The sequence below is a fragment of the Coturnix japonica genome, chromosome 9, assembly GCF_054131305.1.
Source record: "Coturnix japonica strain WE chromosome 9, WE-NBRP24, whole genome shotgun sequence".
NCBI lineage: Eukaryota > Metazoa > Chordata > Aves > Galliformes > Phasianidae > Coturnix > Coturnix japonica.
Genome location: NC_140671.1, coordinates 30577275 through 30602940, shown reverse-complemented (window position 1 = coordinate 30602940; position 25666 = coordinate 30577275). Strand labels below are relative to the sequence as shown.

The following is a 25666-nucleotide window of genomic DNA, read 5'->3' as shown; positions in this document are numbered from 1 at the left end:
TCATCAAGACCCCATAGGTGCTGTGTCAGTTAGAAACATACACAGCCCCAAAACGACAAGAAAGGAGACAAATGGCCCTCGAGGGAAAACCCTTCTTCAGAAATACCCCTCTGCAGTGAGCACGAAGGATGGTTAATCTGCTGTTTACTTGGTTTCCAAGCACTATGTGGATGAAACACACAGTAAGTAAAGCAGGACAAAAGAAAACTCTTCAAAACTCATCTCTGATTCTACCCCAAAATTGGGTTGGAGGGGCCCAAGGAAACACTCCGGGCAAGCTGTGCCAGGTGTTCACTTATGTCACCAACACAAGCAGTCAAAATGATTATGGGGGGAGGAGGGAGGAAAAAAAGGAGAGAGTGAAAGAAAAGAGATGAGAAAATGGCATCGCTGGGACTGCTGAGAGACTCAGCTTTTAACTTGTCAAAGACAGTCAAAAACTGCCATGAATGTTTACTGAAAAAACAGGGAGCATGCAAAAAAAAAAACCATATATATATAATGAAATAAGTTCATCTCGTGCTCTGACCTATAAAATTACAGCGGCTGCTGACAGAGGGACAGGGAGGACTGGGGGGCCCTGCAGGATACGTGCAATTACAGCAGGAGCCTGGGCTCAGTGATGGCCATGACAACTTACATATGAAAGGTTTGACAGTGCTGTGAATGTGCTTGTGCTGTTTGAGGCCAGACGAGGTGGCAAAGGTTTTGCCGCAGTCCGGACAGGCGTGGGCTCGGGCTCCAACGTGCTGGGAGCGGATGTGCCGCTGGAGGTTGCTGGGGTCAGTAAATACCTGGAAGAGAAAACACCTTCAGGGGGTGGAAACCAAGCGGGGAGGAGCAGAAAAAGAGGCTGCTGGGGGCCATGCAGAGCTTGGACCCATGGGATGGGATGCTCCCCCAACCCAACCCCAACCCCTCCCAGCAGAAGCTCCGCACCTTGACGCAGTTTTCACACTCAAAGCGCTTCCCGCTGTCGTGAGACATCTGGTGGCGGATCAGGTTGGATTTCCAGTTGAAGGCCTTGGGGCACTGGTCGCATTTGTACTCCCGCTCCTCGGTGTGGATCACCATGTGCTGCTCCAGGCTTGGAAGGAGAGACACAGCCATGTGTTGGGGGGGACCTGCAGAGCCCAGCCTGCCCCATGCAGTGCTCCAGATGGAGCAGCGACCCACAGTGACAAAGGAGAAACCTTTATGCTCTGGCAGAATGGGGGCACTGAGAGCTGCGGCCATACACACGGTCCTGGTATTCATTTCACAGATGGAAAATGCCCTCACTGCCTCAAAAAGCTGCTGGGTTCGGTGACTTATTTTTTTTTTTACAAGGGAAGATAAAACCAGGGCTGAGCCCAAGGGGTCCCGAAAGGAAAAAGGAGCACTTTGTGAGCAGGATTCCTTCAGCATCCCCATAGGGAAAGACAAGATAGCCTCAGCAGCAGCCGTGCGTATCGCCTTGCCATCCACATGGGCACAAAGCCCACAGCTTCCCAGAACAGAGCAATTTAACGTTGGAAAGAAACACGATGAGGTGCAAACACATTTCGCTTCTAAATGTCAGACATCTTTTATTACCGAGGCCGGCGATCTCAGCTCCTGCCAACTGGCAGCCTCCCCTCCAAGCAGGAGGATGATGGCAAAGCAAGGTGGCTGCTGGACATGGGCTATGGCTGGGATGGCTGCACCAAGAAATGCATGGCTCCTTACCCTCCCCTCTGCACCACACAGCTGCTGGCTCCTGGATTGACTACATTGCCTTCAAGCCTGTAGGCATCCACAGCACTCAAAGAAGGGCAGCTGTGCAGAAGGCTGTTCTACAATCACTGCTGGACCACAACAAGCAGCCAGCACCTGCCCAGCCCCAAAACTAGTTCTGATACAAAACACTCCTGGGCCCAGCCCTCATCACCTGACAACCTGCTCGTTCTGAAGAAGCAATATTCATCTTGCTAAACAAATGCTGCTCTTTACACCACCAAATCCTTTACGTGCACAAAGAAACGCATGCTTTGCCTGCACGTATATAGAAGTAGGTTCCCGTTTGTTGTGATTTATGAGTTTATTTAGAGCAAATATGGACAAACTAATATGCTGTTTAGAGGCAAGTACCTACTGGGATTAGCCAAACATTTATTTATTTAGTCAGCTGCTAAATGCTCAGTTTCAGCTCCCCAGTGGCACTCTTGATTTGATCTGCATTAAAAATAGATGGAGAATATCCAGATAACTTATTTTGCTCTTTTTCTGTCCCACAGTTCCACTATAAAAACAAGAAATATTTCTATGAACAATTAAAAACAACAAAAAAAGGATGCGTTGGGAAAAGAACCATAGATCCCTCCTGCAAGATTAAGGAGGAGCTCATGACCACGTCAGAGTTCTTAGTACGACAAAGCCTCTTTATACCCATTGATCTCAAAGGGCCAAGGATTACGTCAGATAAAACCTGTGCTGCAAACAGAGGCAGCACGTCACAGCACTGTGCCCTCAGAAGGACGTCAGAGGGGAGCAGCTGTCACAGAGCTGCTGACCAGGCCACCACATCGTCCTCATGCCAACCCCAAGAAGGTCATGGGGAGCTGAGAGAGCAGGCAGGGCTCTGGCACATTGCAGCCTATGGAAACCTGGGGAGACTGAAAGCTCTCCAATAGCTCATGGCATCAAAACGCTCTGCTGAGCCCAATCAGGGTGGGCAGGAGGAAGGCAAGGTGCATCCCGAGCCACCAAGCACCCACCCAGGCCCCCATTCCCCACACCAGATCAGCACGAGATCCAGAGCCCCATACCTGTACTTGTTGGGGAACATCCTCTCGCAGTCCTTGCACTCAAAGACCTGCCCATCGCCGAGACCCTCCTGCTTGATCTCATCATTCAGTGTCTCATAGAGCGAGCTGACCGCGCTGCACGCGTACTTCTTGTGCCGCCGCAGGTCCAGCTTGGACTGGAAGAGCTCATCGCAGTCCTCACAGCGGAACGTGTGCTCCTCTGGAACAGACACACAGGTCACTCTGATTGTGGGTCAGGACATTCCAGTACTCTTATTTAACCCAATGTTGTGCTCGGAAAGAAAACGTAGTGCTCTGTGAGGTCATTATTCAAACCACCAAACAGGAGATCTGCAAGTGACAGAGGAAGGGTTTCGCTTTAAGCTGCTCAAGGAAAGCCCAGCACAGGCAGGGCAGCACACGGGGGAAAGAACAAACCAGTTCTTCCTCCAAAGGGGCCACCAGGAAAGGAAAGGAAGGAGCCTGGCATGCCCAGCTCAGGGCCGGTGCCCTCTGTGTCCTCTGTGGGCAGCAGGGTTGGGAAGCAAAGCACTGCAGAGGGAAAGGAAAGGGAGCCCAAGTCATCGCTGTTGTGCTGTGCACTATTCCCCCCCCACCCCCCCACCCCCAAAGGCAAAGAAAAACACAGCAAGTTCTAATGCACGTAATAAATTATTGTAGTCAAGGTCAAACAAATTAAAAAGAGGGCAGCTATTATTAAGTTTACAAGGCAGCATCCTGACCACGGTGCCAAGTCAAACAACCGGCGCAGAGCTGTACATTCTCCAGCACAGAGTGGGGACAGCACAGGGGCTCAGCAGCTCCACCCACGCTGGGGCTGCCCACCTCCTCAGCACCACGCTGGGCTCTTATTCTCAGAGCTTCACTTTCATAGAGGAAAGCCCGTGGTCAGCCACGCTGCTTGGAGGGGGGGATGAGTGGAAATGAACTCACTGAGAGGTGGGGCTGCTCCATGACCAGGCTGGGATGGAGGGGTGATGGGATGCTGGGCAGGAGGATGCATTTTGAACTAAAGCAAGGATTGCTAAGAGCAGGAAACACCCCTATCCTGCCCTCATTTCAGCTCATTCTGGCAGCTGGAGTGCTCTGTGTGGGCATCAGCGTTTCCCCAGTGCCAAGCATCAGCCCCGTTCTGCTCCTTACATGCAGTTTATAAAACAGTATTAACATACAACTTGTGTGTTTTAAGTCCCTGTGGAAGGAAACCTGGAAATTAGGCTGTAAGGACCCACCTAGCACCAGTGAGAGGCTGTGTGTAACCTACCATTAAAATAATGCAAACTGCTTTTCATGGAGGAGAAAAAAAACACAACAAAGGAAAATAAAAAAAAAATAATAAAAAGGAATTGAAGTATCACGTTATGTTTTGTTATTGTGCTTCACCTCACCTACAGCACAGAGCACAGGAAGTTAAATGGCAGCGTTTCAGACTCCACCTGCACGTGGTTGGGGACTGGAAGCTGGCCTGGCCATGGGGCAAGGAGTGGGGCAGGGGATGGGCAGAGTGGTTGATGTGGGGCAGCTCGCTCAGCAAACACAGCACCCCCCTCCTCACAGCTCAACCCACAGATGCTCCCCTGAACAAGTTCTCATTCGGGTTCTTTCTCTTCCCCTGAGCACCACAAACACACAAATGCCCTTCAACAGCAGCTCCTGCCTCAGTGCCTTACGGAGGATGAAAAGAAATCCAGTAACAACAAATTGCTGCCTGCTCTCTCTGTCTTGTTTGTCAAATCTATGGTTATACGTGTCTATCTAAAGTTCCATCAGTAACACTCAGGACAAAGCAGGAATGCAACTGAAAAAATAAATCAGTGCCTAATAGCTTTCAGAGAAACCAAGGGGAACACAATTATGTGGCATCTACATGCTAATCTACCAGACTTGAATCTCAAAGGAGTTCAAGTGCCCTACTCAAAATTCCTGCAGTGATAAGGGGTCTGCTGTGTTTGGCTGGGGTTTGGATAAAAGATTTTTATGATAATTATCTTCGCGTGGAACAATTTTGCATTTTCTTTCTTGTTAATTCCGAGGCGAAATGGGGGGTGCAGGCAGCAGGAAGGGAGCATTACCCAAAGTCACCAGTATTGAGAAGTCAAATATTTAACGGCGGCCTGTTATAATTCGAAAGCAATTAGGTGGCAAAAAAAAAGCACAGGAAGACACAGATGAACGGTACAGAATGGCAAGGATGGAAAACAAGGAGCACTTTTTGCACGGCCACACAAAAGCCCGTTGGAAACAAATGCAAAATGGTGCCGAGTTTGCTTTTCAATGTCTGAAGCAGCAGAAAGGGATGCAGGAATCATCTACCTCCATGTCCATCCCAGGAAAGGGATTCCCTTCTTTGTATGGGGGGGGGGGGGAACTAAGACAGTAATTCCAAAGCTGAACTCCTGGTGAGGGAGCGGCTGCTGCTTGGAGAGCCCTGCGTGCACCATAAGAGCTGTTGTGCACTACTTGTGCGTGCTGCATTGCCAACCTGAATCCAAACCACACATGGGCAAAGGAAAATAAAAGGGCTGTGGGATGGCCAGGTGAAAGGACTCACATTCTGCCATTCATTCTACAGAGCAACAGTTCCAGCTAAGAGCTCAGCAGAGACCCTGCCTTACCAGGAAACACCCAACATGAGCAGCACAAAGGGCCTTTCCATGGCCAGCGTGGTTACTGAGCTCCAGAAATGAGCAGCAGCTCACGCAGAGGAAAACACACGAGGAAGCGAGCAGTGCTCAGTGTGCTGAGTTGGTGAGTTGGGCACCTGGGGAACAGTGAGCAACCGCATCCCTGCACCCTGCTGTCAGAGACACTGAGAGCCATGGGATGCCCTGGGTGGGAGGGGACCCCAACACTGGGCCAGGTTGCCCCCCACCCAACCAAGCCCAACACAACTACTTGCATCACCAAGGAGTGAAAATGAGCAGCTGCTGAAGGTGTAAGGCCAGCTGGGCACAGATGGAGGCTCTCACATCACACAGTGCTGAGGGTGCAGCACACGGCCTTACCTTCCATGCTGGGTGCCATGTTCCCCAGGGAATAGCTGCCTTCCTTGGCACACACCAAGAGCTCTTCTCCCGGCTCGATTTCCTTAATAACCTTATAATAGATCTGCGAAGCAGAAACAGAAATTGAGAGACACGTTAAATATGCAAAGATGTGCGCTTTACATTTTTAACCAATAACTCAAATTATTCCAGCTAACAGGGGAGGCTGTCACTTGATTTGCATAATTGCTACTAAGAGCTTTTTCTCCTGCCTTTATTTTACTCTGTGCACGTCAAGTTTCACGCAGTTTGGACCACAAAGTAGTATTTACAGTAACAGCCTCTCTCATTCAAATTACACAAAAATCTTCCCATTGTTTCTCCTACCTCCTCTGTGCTCCGTGTATTCGTTACAGCAAAGGGATGATTAACCTGATGGAACTGAAGCACTTAAGTCTCCGCTTCTCTAAGCCCAAACAGGCCTCGTGATCACACAGCACCACCCTCACACCCTTCTTTGGTGGGTTGTTCCCACCTGGAACCCAAGGACCAGCACACAAACCAGCCCATCGAGCATCCCATCCCCACCAGAGGTGGGATCTGTTTTCAGAGCACACAGACAGAGCTCGGACCCCTCCCAGCTCTGTATCCCATCTCAGTGCCCGTGTGAGCTGTGAGGAATGGTTTCAATGAGGAAGGAAGCCAGCAAGCACAGCAATAGGAGGAGGGAGTTTGTGCCGTGGCCCCGTGCATCCCAGGGCTCTGTGTGCCCTCAAACTCTCAGAGTCCATCACCCCCCTCTGCTACAGAACACTGCAAGAACCCAGCAGGCACGAAGCATTAACTGCAAGGATCTCTTTGCACTCCTCCCAGCGACAACTCAAAACATTCTTTTCTGGGATATCAACCAGAATTCACCCCGAGCAGCTCCCAGCTGCAGCTCACTCTGTACCTACGGAGAATAAAGACCCCAAACCATCACAGCCCGCAGGCACTGCGCCGTTCAATGCTCCCTTTGCATTGAGCCAGCCCAGCTCTGTTACTCCGGACTGAGTTCAGTTACTTCCCGCAGGTTCACTGCCCGCACTGCCCCGGCTCCTACGTTCCCTGATCACATCCCTACCAGCTCTCGGCTATAGCCGTGCCATTCCTCCAGCGCTGCTCCGGGACTCCCTGGTACCTCCCAACCTCTCACCGCTGCCCCGAGCCCGAACCACAGCCGAACCTCCGAGTGCGGCCGCCCCGTCCGTCCATCCGTCCGTCCGTCCCATCGCGGCGCGTCCCGTCCGGTCCCACCAGGGGGCACGCTCCGCCCGCACAGCCCCGCAGCGCCCCGAGCCCTCCCGGGTGCGATGTCCGCCCCAAAGGGAGCCCTGTGCTTTGCTGCGGATCTTGGAGTGCGGGAGGAGGAACGCGAACCAGCCCGAAAGGCCACGGGGAAGGTACAGCGGCAACCGACAGCATCAGGAGGCACATAAAGTGCTTCCCAAAGCGCCCCGGCCCCAAACTCAGCCCTTCCCTGCACACAGCAGAGCCCCAAAACACAAACCACGAGCTGAAAGGTCCGCATGGTCCATTCACGAGCTTTGCAAGGGAAGAATCCTTCAGCACGACAGCACTAAATGGTTTCCATCACCGCTGTGCAGCCCCTTTAACCCCTCAGCCCTCTTTCTGTCCTGAGAACAAAGTTGCTCAGTGGATACAACCACATTTCTACAGCAGTTTTTTAAGAGATAGAGTCCAGCCCTCATTAATTGTTAAAGAAAGGCTGAATTCTGCTGGAGTCACATTAATTTCATCAAACATCTCGTTATAATCATTAACTTCACCTTGCAATCATGCTACCAATGGTCTAAATCACTTAAAGCTGCTGCATTTCCCCACCTGTCAGGCCTTTTTTAAGCATCCCTAACACGAACCAAAGCAGCTGCTCATACCTGAGCTGCCCCCATTTTCCACAAGCCACCTTCCTTTGGATCCACCACAGCATCCCCATCAGCTGCAGGCTGCTCATGCTTTTGTATTTCCAGCCCTGCATCCAAACCTGCCTCCTTTTTGCTGGCTGGAGTCACAGCATGACTGCGTTGGGTCTCAAGTGAGAGCTGATACGTGACCTACTGACAGCCTGAGGTTTGTGAAACTCCCAGCTTGGATCGCTGTCCCGACTCCACTTCTGGATTTGAGTTTCAAACAGCTTTACAAAGAATGGCCCTTTAATTCCTGGAATACCCCCATTATCTGCACAGAGAACAAAGGTCACCACAGCTGTGGGACCAACATCAAAACCATTCAGTCCATCCACACCCCCCACACCTGCTCCACCATTTCCCCCCTGTACCCACCAGGTCTCTGTTCTCCCTGCAGACCCCCCCTCCCACCTCTCCGTCATCCAAACCCAACCTGAGCTCACAGCCTGGCATCGCATCTACCCACCACCAGCAGCTCCCAGCATCACCTTTCTGTGCTTCTGAAGGCACTGAAACACCACCAGCAGCTCCCACGTGCTTAATGAGCACCACCTGTGTCACAGCAGGTGTTAACACTTCTCACAACCTTCCCCACCACAGCCTTGGATGGGGCTGCAGAGAGCTTTGCTATAGGCATCATAGCATTGCTGCTGCATGGGTGGGTGCTGCAGCTGCTCCGTGCTGCTGTGTGCATGGAGTATGAGTGTTAAGGAGTGCAGCAAGACGGCGTTACCTGGTCGTTGATGTGGCACACGGCGAGGTTCTGCTCAGCACAGGAGCAGGCTGCACGGATGTACTTCAGCCAGGTCCCAGCTCCGCTCTGGTTGGCATCGATGCAGAATTTCTCATTGCCCAGGTCGTCAGCAATCTGTGGGAAGCAAAGCAGAGGTCATTGGTTATGGAATGACAGACACAGGAGGAAGAAAGAAGAATTATTTGCAAGGTGAAATTCCCCCATGAGACGCTGAGTAGAGAAAGCTGGGTGGTATGTAAAATTAATAAAGACATTGGGACTTGGAACAAGATGTATTCCCGAACTTGTGAACCTCGAGCAAAAGGAAAGGAGAAAGAAGGGAAAAGAGGAACTTTCTCATGTGAACAAGTGCCAGGTCATTGAGAAGGGCCACCAAACACAACCCAGAGCTGAGCCCAGCATTAAGCACGGCCACAGCATGAACAGCCCATCAGCTGTACCCACAATGAAAGGCCCAACACAAGGCAGTGTCCTCCAGGGACATGGAGTCTGACTGACACTGTGGGCTCTTATTGAGGTCATGGCTCCTTACTGACCCCAGATGAGCCACACCTGGTCAGAAAGGGGCAGCAGCTCCAATGGAAGCAATGGGTTCCCATCTGGAACTGCTGATGCTTTAGGTAGCACTGGCAAACCCCCACATCTCAGCTGATGCTCACCACTGCTTTCCAGCCCCCACACGTGGCTCACAGCTCTGTTTCAGAAGGTCCTGAGAGCCCCAAATCACCCGAAACCCTGCGGCGCTGCCGGAGCTTTAGCACCCAAAGTGGGGGTGTGAAATCTCACACAACAAAACGAGAAACAAATGAGTCTGTGTGAACCCTGAGAACTTCAGGCCCTGTTTTTCACACACCCTCGCTGTGCTCCACAAATAGAGCAGCCTCACAAACCACAGGGCCCAGCAGTGTCCCTGGATGGCACTCTGCACGTGCTGTATGTCCCTTGTTTTTAATCCCAGACCTTTGAGAACAGCAAGAACAGGGCAAGGGAGTGCATGGATTACTGCAGGCAGTTGTTAAGCAGCGTTCCCAGTAATGTCCATCACTGCAGGGCTGCTTCCATCCCCTCCCATCCCCTCACCACTGTCCCACTCCATCCCACCCCATCACCACCACACTGTGGATTTCTCATTGATTTCTTTCCTTCATCACCAAACTCAGCTCATCCCCTCCCTCTGCTGCAGAGGATATGGCCATAAATACTGGACTCGGACCCAGAGCTGTGGCTGTGGGTCAGACCCACCTCTGTGCCCCAGAGCTCTGCAGCCTCATTTGCTTCCAGCCACACAGCACTGGGGGGGTTGGAACCCAAAGGGCTCATTGATCTCACCAAGACTTGTATTAAGACCAGAAAGGCTGAATTCTGGAGCAAAAGTGATGGAAAAAATTCTCTTGGATTTGTTTTGCACATCATTTGAGGTTTCCTGCTTCTCTAATTTGTGGGCTCTCCGTCGGGTCGTTTCTTCCACCTTTTAATGGGCACAACACCAGAGCCGGCCCATGCAGAGTGGTGCTGCGGGGCTGAGATGCTGAGGGATCTGTCGTCAGTTCACTTAATGGCTTCCCAATGTGTGCAAAGAAACGGAGCACCCTCAGCTCTGCCATCAGTGCTCCAACATCCCGGGGCTGTAACATCCCTCCCCAGAAGCTGGAAGTGTAATAAACCTTCTCATCCCATCGTCGCAGGATCTGCCTTTGACAGTTTGGCTGACGCTCGCATTTTGTTTGGCAGGAGTTCGAGGGAGATTCTTTTTTTTTTTCCCTTTTTAAAATTAATTTATTTATCTTTTTCCCCCCTTTTTTTGCTTTAATGACCCACGAGCTGATGGAGAGCAATAAACTGTTGCCGTGAAGAGCTTTGTTGTGTTGCTATTAAAGAAAGGGGGGGGAGGAGGTGGCTGCCGTGTATGACTGGCAGAAGGAACTGAAACAGAAAGTCCATTCTTGCAATAGATTTCATCCAAGGAAACACCTCTGCCAATGTGTGGACACAGAGCCCAGATGAGCTCATAAATCCAGCACTCTGCCTGCAATTAACCCGGCTTCCCAGTGATGTGACAGAGAGTTAATGAGAACTGTGGCATACAAAGCAGGGGGTGCAGGGCCAGCACTGGGCTCTGCCAGCACCCATAGGCACGGATGGAGCTTGGTTGGGTCCCCAGCAATGAGGGCATGGGGGAAGGAAAGCCTGATCCCATGCAGGGAACCTCCAGGTGAACCATTAAAGCAAGAGAAGGCTTTTGAGACGACGGCAAACATTGATGGTTCAACAAAAGCTCCTTTTTCGCTGGTAACGTCATTCATAGCACGTCGATTCAACAGTAAACCATAAAGAAATGATGCTGGAGTCAAAGCTCGGGGCTGCCTCAGATATTGTACACACAAGTCAAGGAAGGGATTTCCAGTCCTTTGTAATATATACACACAGCGACTTTGAAGTTTTCCTCCCCGCAGAAAGAGCTCAGTACGGCGCATTGCTCTATTATTACGCTCCGTTTCGCCTTGTTTTTATGAACCAATTAATTAATGATGTTCTCAGAGCTTCATAGAAAAGAATAGACGGGAAATGAAGAGGAGCCTGGACCTAATTAAAACAAATCAAGAAGTGCTTTTTGGAAGTGACAGACACCTATAGGATGTCTGCTCCTCTGGGGCAGCCATGCCCAAGGTGCCCTCAGTGCTCCCCTCCTGTGCTGGTTCCTGCTGCTCGCCTTAAATCACTGCTTGTTACTCCAACTTTCTTTTAACAACGTTTTGGAGCTGTGGAACACCACGAACACGTCGGCCTCTTCCGGGTGATTTATGGAAGGCAATGGGTGCCAAAACCATTTGCCACATTTTATGCGCTGGCCAAAGAAGTAGCAGAGCCTTCCCATGCCCGTTCCCAGTGCTAACACCCATCACAAGGTGCCCTCCTTGTGCAGGTTTATGTCAGCCATGGAAGGACAGGGAGTGAGCAGAGCCCCATGGAGCATCACCCCAGGGCTCTGCCATCCCTCCCATCAGCTCCATGTGTGCCCACAGTCCTTGAAGGGTGCTGACCATTACCAACACTTGGAGCAAATGTAACATCAATTACCCGGGTACCCAACCAGCTCAGACAGCTGAGGTTCTTGCAACAGTGTGGTTTTCTCCATGTAATGAATAGGTTTGGGGATCTGCCCCAGCACAAGAAACAAGGGTAGAGCTGCCCCTATCACCCAGCACTGGAGCCACCCCACCTCCCATCCAGCTCTCAGCTCCCCCAGCTCGGGCCGCCCACGGGGAGCTCCTGCACAGCACAGCTTGCTTTAGGTTGGCCACAAACCAAACCCACAGAGGCCAACATTTACCGGCAGCAGCGACATCACCACCATCACCAGCCCTCCTCACGTTTCACCTTGTTGCATCTAACAGCAACCAAGCAGCCAAACGATCTCCATCTGGGAGTGCATTCCCATTCACATCTTAGTTCTAAATGCCCTGAATTTACAGGCTAAAAAGTGTGCGTTCCTGCTGCTTAAGCCGTGACCTTACGCACTCTGAGCAAAGATATTAAAAGAGAAAGAATGGAGCCAATCTCCCCCACCACAAACCCCAAACCCCACAGCTGCACCGCGCTCCCCCAGCACAGGAACCCCCCCGGGGTGCCACTCTGCACAAGCAAACAGCCCCCGGAGCCCTTTTAGATCACACACATCTCTCGTGTTCTTTAGAAGGTGTGAATTAGATGAGCTTGTGAACCGGGTTGGCACTGAGAGAAAGAATGGAAGGATATGGGGGCTTCCTTTTGGAGCCACGCAGCGGGCTGAAAGCAGGAACAGCAGCTCCTGCTTAAAGGGCTCTGCAAACAAAGCAGCCTTAAAAAAAACCTAATAGAGCAGTATTTCCAAGGCAGAAATGACCCCTGTCTGTATCTGGCAGCCCCTCCAGTTCTCTAAGGATGAACACAAATTCAATCCGACCAAATTAAAGCTGAACGCCCATAAGCCACGTAACACATTAATTGGAGCTATTAATGGTTTTGGAGGAGCTGCAGGGCATGCATGCTTTGCACCCTGCTGCCCATCTGCAGCAATGACTCCGGCAGTGATGCATTTGTCCTTTCCCCCATGCATTAGCATGGGAATGCAACACATCCAAACCCTTCCAGCAGCTCTGCCCTGTGATGAATTCTGATCATGCCTGCACTGGGGAGGGCCATTTCATTTCCAAGCTTTATCCACATGATGAAACAACATTTTCAGCAGATAAATGTCCATAAATCTCTATGCCTTATTATGACTGCTGGCTAACGAGCAGGAGCCCAGCAGCCCAGAGTGTGAGCTGTGCCCCAACATGGGGCTGCAATAACACACCAAGAACAGAGCCGGGGCCGAGTGCCACAGGTGCACTAATATAGGCATTAGTGAATGATTAGGCCTCGTAAAATATATGAATGCTGTTTCTTTAAGAAGCCATAAAGTTTTATTGAGGAAAAAATCCATGTGTAAGGCTTTGGGTTCGTTTCATGCGGTCATTCAGAATTTCACTCATTTCTGACAGGACTATGATAATTAAAACTGCGGCCCGGGTCTGGTTTCCATAAAGTCCATCTGGCCTTCCTCGATGGAGAGCTTGGAAGTATGTAATTGCCCGGGCAGCAAATAACTATTTTGCCATCCGCAGTTTAATTTTGTCCCTGCAGCAGGGGAGCGAAGTCAGAGGGGCAAAGATCATTACCAGGGAGAGGGGAAGAGGGGCTCCCAGCAGCCTGCTGGCCATGTTTGTTGAAATGCTTGACACCGACGGGCCCCATTAATGCACGGGTTAGATACAATCTGTGGAAAAGGGTCTATTATAAAGGGATTATTTGGAAGTGTTCTGTAGGTGGGGGTGGGTGTGATTGAAGGACTTAAAACTGTTACATTAACCCTTAGGGCACTCGGAGCGGTAACAAACCTGGCATTAAAGGGCTGGTGTTTGTCACCATGTCTTCACTTCCCTCCTTCCCCGCCACAAGGTCAAAGGGATTAACAACATCCACAATGCGCTCGGCCGCGTGCTGAAGGCGCAGCTCGTTCCTACCCGCTCTGCAGCAGCAGCCAGTTCCCTCTGCTCCCCAAACGGAACCATTAAGCAAGGAAACAAATCCCCAGCCAAAGACAGCAGCAATTACAGCCTCGGACACACCGGGGTGCACTCACAAGTGAGCCAAAAGAAAGCCAACGCAATGCAGAGGTGACAGGAGATGCTGCAGAGCACAGCTCCGATGTCCCAGATGCCTCTTCCCTGTGTTGGCTACAAAGCACAGCAGCAGCATTGGGAATGCCCCATCTCTGCACCAGCTGGGTTTTCTGCTCCCTTCTCTTCTACAGCAAGTCCAACACATGCATTTCCTCTTGGCTAAGGATGAGGCACTGCCAGGCCAACCATCCATGATGATGGGTTCCTTCTCACTTGGGTTATTCTATGACACTATGAAGTAGTTGGGTTCTGCAGTGTGTTGATCAAAATATCATCAATTAGGAGGAAAAAAAACAACCACACAAGGTTTTAAAGCCTTCCTCTTTCAGCACATGGGTCCAATGCCCCAAAGCTCAAGGGGGTGAAGTCTTGATGAGTGCTAACATGGAAGCACTCTACAGCACGTGCTGCCTGCTTAATTGACTTGCCATGCCTTTCATTAGCCAACCAGCCACACTCTCACCTAACGAACCCAACCAGCCATGCTCTTACCTAAACAGCTCCAAACACAGCCCCATTGCAACCCCATGGCACAGCCATCCCAATGGGGCACAACACCTCCCAGCAAACCCCACAGCCCCGACTGCCCTGTTTTCCTCTGCCAAAGCCTGTGTCGAAATCACAATCAATCTTGGAAATGGCACTACAAAATACACCTAAAAATGCTGTAGATGGATTACAGCTATGACTCTTCTAAAGCCAAGAGAGAGCCATTTTGGGAAGCAAAGTCAGTGCGTGGTTGCCAAAAAATCCTGAAAAGGTCTCTCAGAAGGGGGAAGAAAAAAAACAAAACCCAAATAAATAAATAATAAAGGACCAGAATAAAAGAAGCTGTGAAAGTTTATGAGGATAAACACTGATGACAGGTGGAGTAGAAGCTGAAACCCGAACTCGAAAGTAACTGCAAATAAAGATTTGTTACAGATGGTTTTAATATGACCTAACGCTGGGATGCCAGCTACAGTATCACTTTTTCCTGTAGGCTGGACAAAACTAATAACACGGTTATGGAAACACGCTGCCCTAGCACAGATACACGAGGAATAAATGGCATTTCATACACGCCGTCCTCCTCAGAGGGCAGACAGGATCAATAAAGAGCTGCTAAAGAGGCACAGGGCTGCAGTGCATGGATGTGAGCTGCAATAAGGGAAAGTCAGGGTGGGGGCAGAACCCACCCTGCAGCCAGGGATTTGGGGGGGGCTGTGCCACCCATCTTTTGACCCTGGAAAAGAATCCTCCTCTATTTTCTAAAGGCTGCATTGGTTTGGATTGCACTATATCCTCTCTGCTCCCTTGGCATCCATGCTGCCATCACAAGTAGTAAGGCAAGAATCATAGGAATCACATCTAATTCCCTTCTGTAAGGTCAAAACCTCTCGCATGAGTCCTCATGCAATGGCACAAACACAGCACTGAGAAACCCCACCTGGGCCAGGGAGAGCCTCAGAGGAGCAAGCAGAGTGGATTTGCTTGGGGAGAGCTCTGGGGTAGGTGTACAAGTGATAGGTGTACAAGGAGCTGACACTCTCAGTGGTTCTACGTACCCTTACAACAGGCACAGACCAGATGAAGAGCCATCCATCAGACTGTGCCCACGCCGGGCACAGTGCTGAGCACAGCACCAGCAATTGTAAAACTTTACCACTCACTTTTGTTTTACGCCCGATTAACTTTTATTACCGACTCCAAAGAATAAAGCAGAGAATTAGAAACAGTCATTTTTGGGGAAGGAAAATAAAAGTATGTTATGAGATGAGGGGTTGCATTCATGGCAACCTACAAGTGCTGAGAACGACCATAGCCTCAAACACACACACACACCAACTCATAGCTCAGAGAAGCAGCCTTACCTCCTGTGCTTGGCCACGGAGCCCCAGGATGGCATCCAAGAGATGCACCGACAGCACCCGGCTCAGCACTTGGTGCTGAAGACGACCCAACTGCCCACCATCACCAAGGGAGATGCTTTCAATACGTACCCAAGCAACCCCTTTCCTAGGAATAGATGTGGGCAAAGAGGAAGCCACAGCTTTCTGCGTTTCCTTTAACTCCTGATGCCTATTTTCCAAACTTCTCTGAGCACTTTGCTGGGGTCAGGACTCATCTGGGGATGCCCAATGCGTGATTTCAGCACGGCCACGCTCCCCCTTGGGATGGCTGTGTATGGGGGGGAGGACATATTTAGGGCCTGAACGGTTTGACAGTCATGATTAATACCCTGCATTAGGAGATTCCAGCGAAGGTATTCAGGAGCACGCTGTGCAGTTTGGTTCTCATCAGATGGTCGGGTCTGCGGGCCTATTAAAAACAGCAGGAGAGCTGCAGACTTAATCACAGAGGCTGGGCCTGCGGCGGGAGGAAGCGCGAGACAGACGTGGATGCAGGCATGGCCATGGAGGGGCTCACAAACCCACACCCCCAGTATAGGGGGGGAGTGGAAGCTCTTCACAAAGCCAAAGCAGGGCAGGAGCGTGCCCAGGAGTGCACCAAAGGGCTGAAGCACACACAAAAAGCACACAGGTGAGACAGGGTCTCAAGCAGACCAGGTAACACCGATGCTGTTGGAAACAGCACACTACATTCACACATGGGGACGGACCACTGGAACCCACTGCTATTTCTTATAGCCATCCCACCATTAAAAACCAAAAACCACAGCAAGAGGAGCTCACATGCATGTCCCATCTATCTCCTTCCTGAATGCACATCATTTACAACATCAGACAGGAGCAATAGCAGTAGCTTTGACACGAAGCACTGATAGTGCATTGCTCAGCTGATAACTGCTGAGCCCGGGGCCTGCAGCACACGCCAGCAGCTGGGGATGACCGCTGCCTTCTGCTGCTGCAAAGGGGGCTGAGCTGCACAGTGCTGAGCAGATGGGGCTGCCCCATCCCCAGCAGTGCAGCACTCACATGGAAACCCAGATCGGCATTAGGAACCCAACACCACACGGCCGGAGTGCAACAAAGCTCCTGAGGTGTTCAAAGTCTCAAAATTCCCCCCCCCCCCCTCTTTTTTTTTCTTTTTTTTTTTTTTTTTGGTTGTCTGAATATCAACAAACCCACAACAATAATTAATTCTTCTCCAGCGCACAGACCCAGTTCAGTAACAAGCACTAAAAATACATCTGAACCTCAGAAACAAGAGAGGAGGCGCGGAACACTTTGAAACTTTGCTCCCGTGATTAAATAAATTAGAGCTGAGCTGCTAAGAAGGGAAGGACCCAAAGTTCACTGCCAGCAGGACGGGGCTGCCAGCTCCTCCTGCCTTATTGACCACGATGAAACAGGGAAAAAGCAGTACTTTATAACAGATCTCCAAATCCCAGGTGTTTTTCCCTGTTGTTTTTAAGTGAGAATGGGATTCTTGCTTTGAGAACACGTGGTTTGTGAGCTGGGCAGAGGTGGTGCCCCCTCCTCCAGCAGCTGCTGGCTGCATGGAGTGGGATGCGCTGCTTGGATGCACCTTCAATGCTTCCATTGGGTTCCATTGGGCAGCAGGCAAACACGGCACCGCGCTCCTGTGCTGCCCACTGCTATCTGTGCATTGTTTGGATTTGCAGGTTATCAGCGGGGCCGCAACTTGGGCTATGACCTCATTAACTGATGTGGCCACATCAGCACCTCTGCGCGGCGTTATCACTCATCGTGTGTCATAAAGCAGCGCGCTGACACCTCCCTGAATGCCGCCTGTATCTTATCTCCTGCGGGGACAGGACCCTCACGGGGAGACAGCGCGCGGCCAGGAATGCGGGAGGAGACAAGTTCAGCAGCGGCAGCCGACGGGGGATGATTTCTCAAACAAACACCAAGGGGGAAATTAATGGGCTTGGGTTTGCTGCTGACAGTGTGGGGCAGAGCTACGTTGACTTCTGACTGCTATAATTTAAGAGTTATTACTGTAATTTCAGAGCAGAGCTACTGGGATGCTTCCATTGGTGTGTCCGGAATGGAGCCTCTTCGCTCCCAAAGCATCGCCGGCACAATGCCCAGTTCCTCCTATGGACAAACCCAGGACGTGGCCTCACAGCCCCGCAGGAACAAAGCCCCGCGTTCTTTACAGTCCTGCTCACAGCTGTGAGCCATGAATAGGAAAGGTGATCCGCAGCCCACAGCGCTGGGATGACAAAACCCCAAGCAAGCTCCCCGATGTGCCACTGCCTTCCTGTGCAGTGCTGGGAACTTCAGTGATTTTTTGTCTTAAGCTCATCTCTAAGATTGTGTTTGCAGCCTCTTTGTTCCAGCCTTTCTCCAACATATTCCCTGCACCCATCCCCCTGGTGCAGCACTGAGCATCCCAATGCATGGGACACCCAGAGCTGGAGCAACCACATGCTGCCGCTTCTTTGTGCCAGCAAATGCCAAAAGGTGCTACGTGCAGGCAGCACTTGGGGCCAGGAGCAAAGTAATGAGCAAGAAGCCCTGCAAAGTGCATCATGTTGCTGTTGGTGCCCAATGCTGCCTGATTGCTACCCAGCACTGCAGGGTGAGCTAAGTTAGCTTGTGCAAATCAGGCAGCAAAAATCCATGCAGAGAGCACTTGGTGGCTCTCCCCCTAAATACAGTTCATCTGTCATGGCCGGGTGCTTTCTTACCATTTACAATCTGTGGAGTCTTAGAAGACCATCAATGATCTAGCCAGGAAAGCTCAACCTATGTGGTCTAATGGATGTAAAGCTCCCAAGTGTGACCATTTGGCCCCCAGTAGCTGAACTAGGAACTATCACCCTCCATATTCTTCTCTTATCCAAGAACTGCCATTGAGTCTGGGGACCAGAAGATCCCCTACAATCAACACTGGGATAAAAACCCTTCACTGTGCCTTTTCCAGACTTGAACCCAGATCTTTTATTAAACCACATTAACCTAAACATCCTCCCTTTATTTCTCCCCTGCTGGGTAACACGGTGTTGGAACATGAGCTGCCAGAAAAGCTCAGTGTCCTGCTGAAAGCTGCAGAGGAGGCTGGCCTGATGCACTGAGCAGAAAGCAGGAGCACATTGGGCCGACACATTTTGCAGGGATTCAATGGGTTGGGACCAGCCCTATGACTCCTCTCAAAGGGTACAAACAAAAGCAAAACGCCATCAGCATTTCCCATGCCTACCATGCCAGGAAAAGCTTTTCAGATTTGAAAAGCAAAGTAAAACTTAAATAAAATAAAACACACCAAAACCACGCTGCTCTCAGAAGGTCCCACTTCAGCTGAAGCGCATCACAAAGCCCACATTGTTCCCAGCTGGGCATCCTCAATGCACCCTTGTGCGCTCCGGGCTGTGCTGGCGGGTGGGCTCAGCACAGATGCAGCCCTGCAGCTCTCAGCTCTCAGCATCACAGCCTCAGTGGGGTTTGCAGATGGCCACTTGCCTCCATCCACCCCTATGGACCACGCTGTAGCAGCGGTGAGCTGTGGGACCCAACAGGGATGATGCTGAGGGTCCTGCTGTGCATCCTCATGGTGACACAGACGCCTCTCAGGCTCTGTGCACTCATCAGCTTTGAGCATTTACCCACGTGAGGTCACCACCTGTTACACCAAAGGGACTGTTCTGTCTTCCCAATGCCCATCCAAAAGAACACAATGCTCAGTTAATAATTCAGCACCACGCCACCCATCCAATTTTCTGAACCAAAATGTGATCAATGGGAAAACAATTGGTTTACTGAGCTTTCCATCCGTTGCATTTCCTATATCCCCAAAATGGGGATGGATCGTTTCCTCTCCAACACTCAGAGCTGCACTGTGAACACCCAGAAAGCCCCCAGTGCTCACTAAGATGGGATCCCACCTTCCCCATTCCCTTCAGTTCCATGTAACCTCGCAGGTGTGGGTGGATTTATTTTTTCTCTTCTTTTTTTTTTTCCCTCAGAGATTGATTACATGCTAAGCAGGGTTTCTTTAGCGAGCACTCACATCTCTAATTATTAGCACTGCCAACTTTTCCAGCACAATGCTCAGTGTCAGATAAACGAAATCTGTTCCTGTCTGTTCTGTAACTGATATCAGCTCCATAGTGACAGTCCCTGACCTCAGGACCCCGCGCTTTGTGCGCTGCTACATCTTTACTCCGTTGAGAATGGGCTCCATGCACATCAAAACACCACCGATATTAATTAAATTACAGAATTCTCTTATCATTCTGCTGAATAATGGCCTTTTTCAAGCAGCCCTGAGTAGCCTCAGAGATGCTCTCCTACAGACAGTATTCAAAATATTGCATTTCCTATGCTTTCTTTCACCTTACCCATCTGACACAGTGGCTACTGCACACAGAAACCCATTACCAACCTGTCTATAAGCAGCAAGTGCTCTGCAGACATGCAGTAAGATTCTACATGAGCCTTTTCCTACTGGAAAAAAAAAAGAATGGCAATTATTAGGCACCTGTAGGAGCCTCCTGCAATACGGGTAAGCTACTGGAGCCAAGGGAGAACACCGTTACGAGGGGATTCCCAAAGCATGATGTGTGCATTTCTTTTCAGTGCTGTCCAAACCCAGAGGGTGTGCTCAGAATGGAGACGTTCCCTTCCAAACGTTGGCAGCCAGGTCTCGCTGTCGCAGCACTGAGAGCTCTCTGGCTCGCTTTCCACTGATGACTGCTATGTGAAATTCTGTAATTACTCATAAGAGGATTGGCCAACACCAGCCAGCTCCATCTACAGCAGCAGGCCTTGAACCAAGCAGGCACTTGGCTGATTCAGGGGCAGCAGAGGGCCCAACCTTTGTCATTGACTTCAAAGAACTACTACACTTTTTCTTTGTGGTCCCATTAGATGTTTCCTTACTTTCCTGAATGGATAAACACACACAATTTCAGCCCTCTGGATTTCTGTACGGATGGAGGCGTTTGCCATCTTAGGTACCATTTGGAAGATCCTGACTCCCAGAAATTGAGCTATGGAGGTGTGAGATTAAAGCCCAACACCAAGGCAGGGGTGGGTATTTAAGGGCAGTCACATAATACTGACCCACATTTCCCTTTCCTGAGAAGCACCTCATGTAAATAGGCAGTGAAATAACCCAACATGACACGTTCAGCAATGTGCATGATTTTCCACAGGGGTTTCCTCTCAGATTAGTGTGTCCAGACTTAAAGGTTAAATTCCAGAGGTCTGCAGCACTGCTGGGCTCCTCCAAAGCCGCGTTTGTTTTCACTGTTAAATCATTTTTAAGCAATTTGCTCCTGAATGGCAATGTGACAGAGAAACCACCTTTCTCATGGAATCTAAAGGGCCATTTTGCATATTCCATGGCCTTGGCTCCATCCTCAAAGCAGGGAAGTATCTGTAACACACGATCCTGCCTTGTTGATAGGAAACATTAGCAAAAATACTTCCTGCTTCCCAATGATGGAGGCTGATGCACAGAGTGGCAGTGGCTATGGGGATGCAAGGGGGACGAGATGGGGCCAATGGGTGCAAATGGCTTTGGATAGGTTTGTGCCATTGCTTTTCAGCCTGCTGGGAGGTCTGCAGAGCTCATTTTTATACTGCAGATAGATCACCGTGACTGCTGTGATACAACACACAGAGAACAGCAGCCCTGAGTTCCTATATTGTTAATATAAAACAAACATAATTGCCCTTCATGGGTGACAAGAGACTGTTGATGACCAGAAGGCAGGGTTGTTCTCCAGCCCCAACCTTTCCACCTCTCATGGAATAACAGTGATGCTCTTCCCCTACCAGTGTCAGACCTGCCTGGTTCAGATATTGGTTCCATTGACCCCTGCAGCCAACACTGAGTTGGTGAAACACACGTCACCGCGCTGTCCTTCCTCCCCAAACTCTTTTCCACAACTTCTTTCCACCACAGTTATTAAAGGCATGTTGATTACTCGTGTAATTGACCAGTGCTGCTGGTAACAACACGGCAGACTAATTGAAATGTATGAGAAACAATTACGAGTAATTGGAATCAATTAATTGATGATTTTCTTGGGAACTGCCGCTTGATGAAGGCAAATTCTAATTACATTTACCCAGCCTAGAAAGAAATCTGAAATCCCACTATAGATTTTGAAGCAATGCTGTGCTGTTTCCACCTGAGAAGCTGCAGCTGATGATGGCAGTAACTGCAGTGAAGCAGCAGAAATAGCCCATGTGGGGGAAAAGGCATTTCCTTGTCAGACATCCCAGGGAACTGCAGGGCAGGGTCCCACCTTGATCTGCAAATGGGAACACGAGGAACGGGCGCAAGATCCCATTGCAATTCACTAACAAGGATTGAGCAGGAGCTTGTTCCAGAGCCCAGCATCAGATAAAAGTGACATGAAAGCATTTCTGCTTGCCATGCTCAGGGCTCCTCGTGTCCTGTGGGGCAGTGAGAGCTGACAGTGCACAGTGGCCACCAAATTGCTGGGCAAAATATGTCATGTACAAGATAGCACCAAGAGCCTGCGTCGAACAAAGTGTCCGAGCTCCTTTGAACTCGTGATGAGCTGTGTGTGTTTTCTCCTCTTTATTTCTGTCACTGCTCCAGACCAGGCAGGGCTGCAAGGAGCAGCAGACACTTGGTCTGAGGGCAAAGAGAGGAGAACAGACATTTGGTGTTGCAGCTGATCCAGGTGGGGTCCCACAATGATGGGATGTGATGGGTTTGGACTGGATAGTCTTAAGAGCTCTTTTCCAACCTTAATGATTTTACCCTTCTATGTGTTCTATTCCACAGCAGAGGATTTCAGCTTTGCTTTCATCTCTCTTAATTGCTTTATCACCTTTCCAGGCAGCTCGAGCAAACCTGAGTATTAATCTGGAACAAATGATGCAGAAGACATTGCTCCCAGACAGGAGGAAGGAAAACGCCCCAGTCTGAGGCACAATCCCTACAGGAAGGCAGACCCTGCTCTAAGTGGAGCATTCCCCCTTGGTGCTCCTTCCTCACCCCAGCGCTGCCCCCTGTGCTGCTGTGATGGACCTCCCACCCCCAGCAGTGATCCCAGCACTGCCTGCCCTGCTCTCCCCTCCCACCCCACTCTGCCCAATTTCCCTTACTTCTTTTTTTCCTTCCTTTTCTTTCTTGGCCCCCCTTTCGTTCTTCCCCCCCCAACCCCGGAACCTGCAGAAACAGCAGCACGAGGCAATTTAACTTCGCATTCAAGCTTCTACGATAACAGGTTATCTACATAGCAGCCTGCAGGTCGGGCCTCCCATCATGAGAGATGCCTGGCAGCTGACTGAAAGCTGATTCCTGTCAGAAGCTATTTTCTCTCGGAGACAGAGGAGACATTGTGCCCCTCGGTGCTCGAGTGTGGCCCCGGCCACTGCCAAAAGACCACCTTTTTTTTTTTTTCCTTGCTGAGACAAAACAGAATCCCCCCGCTGTCAGCTCTATCTGGAGCTGCTGAAAGGAGATGTATAAGCCCGGTAATACTGTCGAGGAGATAACTGTCAAACGGCCTGAAAACCACTGCCTGTCTGCCTAGCGGAGGGATGGGAGCACCAGCGAGGCCACAGCTCAGTGCTCAACAGCTCCTGGCATCTGTGAGGTCTCCCTTTTAGCAGCCCTTAATACCCTGCTGAAAGGAAGCCTGTGTGCTGCTGCGGGATGCGGGCTCTGCTTGAGCATCCGTGGGTGTGTGGGGTCCACGCTCTGTGCTGGGAGCACTGGGCATGGCCATGGGGCACTCAGACTCAGTCCCAGGCTGAGGGCAGAGCAGGGAGGATGCGATCCTTCCTTGCAGCAGTATGTGGAAACAGTGCAAAGGTTGGTGCCAGCATGCCATGCTCCCATCCCGGCCAGCAACCCAAGGCATTTCAGCTGGGAGGAAATAAAACAGCACGCTGTACAAACAAGTACATTAACCAGATATGCAGTAGGAAACAAACAAACAGAAACCTCACTCCGGGAAAATAAAGTTAAACTGCTTTTACAGCACTGCAAGGAGGAAGTTCATCAGGTTACATAAAGTATACAGGGAATGCTCCTCGCTTTATATAGTGCTTAAGGATGAAGCGAAAGCAAATCCCATCAACAAGAAAAGCAGGGCAATGTCCTGCCCTACTCAATGCAGAGGAAGGGGGATGACCACGCCACCCTCCCACCAACCCCTGGGCAAAATCATCACCAGTTGGGTATCACACAGTGGCAGAAGGGCAGAGCCCACCAGCATCCCACCGAGTCTGCTGGAAACTGGAGTCTTAGAGGCGTGGGGACACAGCGCTCAGACCATCACAATGGAGACCTCAATCCACAGGGTGATTAATCAGATCCCTTCCTTTTGTTTTCACAAATGATAAGTACATCCAGTTGGTTTATGTGCATTGTGCCTGCAGGGATTCCTTCCTCCTCAGCCCCGTGTGAGCTCCGGGATGGCTGCAGGCCAGAGCCAAGCAAACACTGCATCTTGGATTATGTCAACTTGTATGCTTATTTCTTTTCTCCGGGTAAGAAAAAAGAAACCCTACTCTGTAAGGAATTGCTGCTTTCACTGTTTAGTTCTGCTTTCCCCTCTCTTAACCACAATGTCATTATCAAAGCAGCCCTCGGTAAGTAATCTGCAAACTCCTCCATCTCCAACTCCAGCACGGCCGGCCCCTTCCAATGACTGAATGGAAAGAACAACCTTTGCTCACAGCGCCTGCCCCACAAATCACTTTTACATTGCACATTTGTGTACGTTTACGCACCCAGCAGTGGAGAAGGCACTTCAGTGCTTATCGGCTGCAATAAAGGAGAGAGGAACGTTGGGGCTTTGGTGCTGGGGCTTGGCTGTTAGCCACGGGGAAGCCTGGATCAGGCTAAGAAATGCCTCTTAGACATCACTCCGTAAGAGATCACATTGTTAGGCACGGTGGCAAAAGGCTGTAAATAGAGCAAAGCCTCCCTGTCTCTGTGAGGTTCCTGGAGAGCCCTGACGTGGGGCTTGTATGGCCCTGGATTACTGAGTGAGGAACTGCACTCCCTTCTCCTCATCCCCATGCAATAATAACAGACACTATCCCTGCAGCTTGGCTTTGAGTAGCAAGGCAGATTAAACACCAGCTCTCCCATAGGTGGGAAGTGGCAAACTGCTGCTGATCTGCAGCCTGGGCCGAGCCAGGAAGCCTGCTGTTCAGCTAAAGCCCCGTGATACGTATGGGGAGAGTGTTATCTAAACCACCAGGACAACTATAAAATATCTTAACAGCTTCTGCTGCTTAGCTGGAAGCAGGGCTCCCCTCGTATCTAATATGAAACAAGTGGCCCAGCCTGTGAAAGGCAGCTCTATATTCTGAGGCTGCAGCGGCTGGAAGCTATGGGGTCGTCTCAGAAGCTCTCAATTGTTTTTAAATTCTGTTTTTACAAGGAGCGTGAGATTTATAGGCTCTTGAGGGGAAGAAAATGATGTAACTTGAGTAAATCAACAGGCCATTTATTCCTGGCCCTGTTTCCTCTCTGTCGCTGTGCTCTGGAAGCAGCCCGGCCCCAGAGGCTGTGCAGTCCTACAGAGCCTTGCATGGCCCCATATGGCCCCATACAGCCCCACATTGTCCCACATGGCCCCACACAGGCCCAGATGGCCCCACATGGAACCATGAGATGGCAGCTGCTTGCGGCTCCTGGCTTTTACCTCCCTGCAGATCTTTGCTCCACTGAGCCCAGGCACAGGATGCTGCACACAGTGGGCATCAGCAGCAGCAAAGGGGAGCAGAGCAGCACACACTTGGCAATGACTTATTTCACAGAACCAAATCCAAAGAGCCAAAGTTCTGCCCTGAAAGCAGCTCTGCCCACAGGCTCCAAATTAGAAGAACATTTTAACCTTTGCACTCTTCAAATTTCAAGCCTTGTTACCGTCCCCTAATGCGCTCCCTTAACCTCGAGCAGAGAAGGAAATTTCTTCTTCTATAAGCAAAGATTGGCCGAACCGCACTGTAAATGGGAGACCTTTACTCCCCCATCTCTCCTTTTTCAGCTCCCTGCCCATTCAACGGAGCAAAACCCCTTTTGTTCCCCGCTGACACACAGCTGCCTTCACGTTGCG

At 50.5% G+C, this 25666-nt stretch overlaps 1 protein-coding gene across 11 annotated transcripts in view; it reads right to left on the bottom strand.

Annotated features, from left to right (window-relative positions):
* PRDM16 (PR/SET domain 16) overlaps nt 1-25666 on the bottom strand; it is a 289107-nt gene that overhangs the window by 21052 nt on the left and 242389 nt on the right. For all 11 annotated transcript variants that reach the window (XM_085509165.1, XM_085509169.1, XM_085509166.1 and 8 more), the window contains 5 exons: nt 8471-8605; nt 5792-5894; nt 2787-2985; nt 940-1087; nt 641-794 (listed from right to left, as the gene is read on the bottom strand). In XM_085509165.1, coding sequence (XP_085365291.1) covers nt 641-794; nt 940-1087; nt 2787-2985; nt 5792-5894; nt 8471-8605 — 739 coding nt within the window. The remainder of the gene's footprint in view (nt 1-640; nt 795-939; nt 1088-2786; nt 2986-5791; nt 5895-8470; nt 8606-25666) is intronic.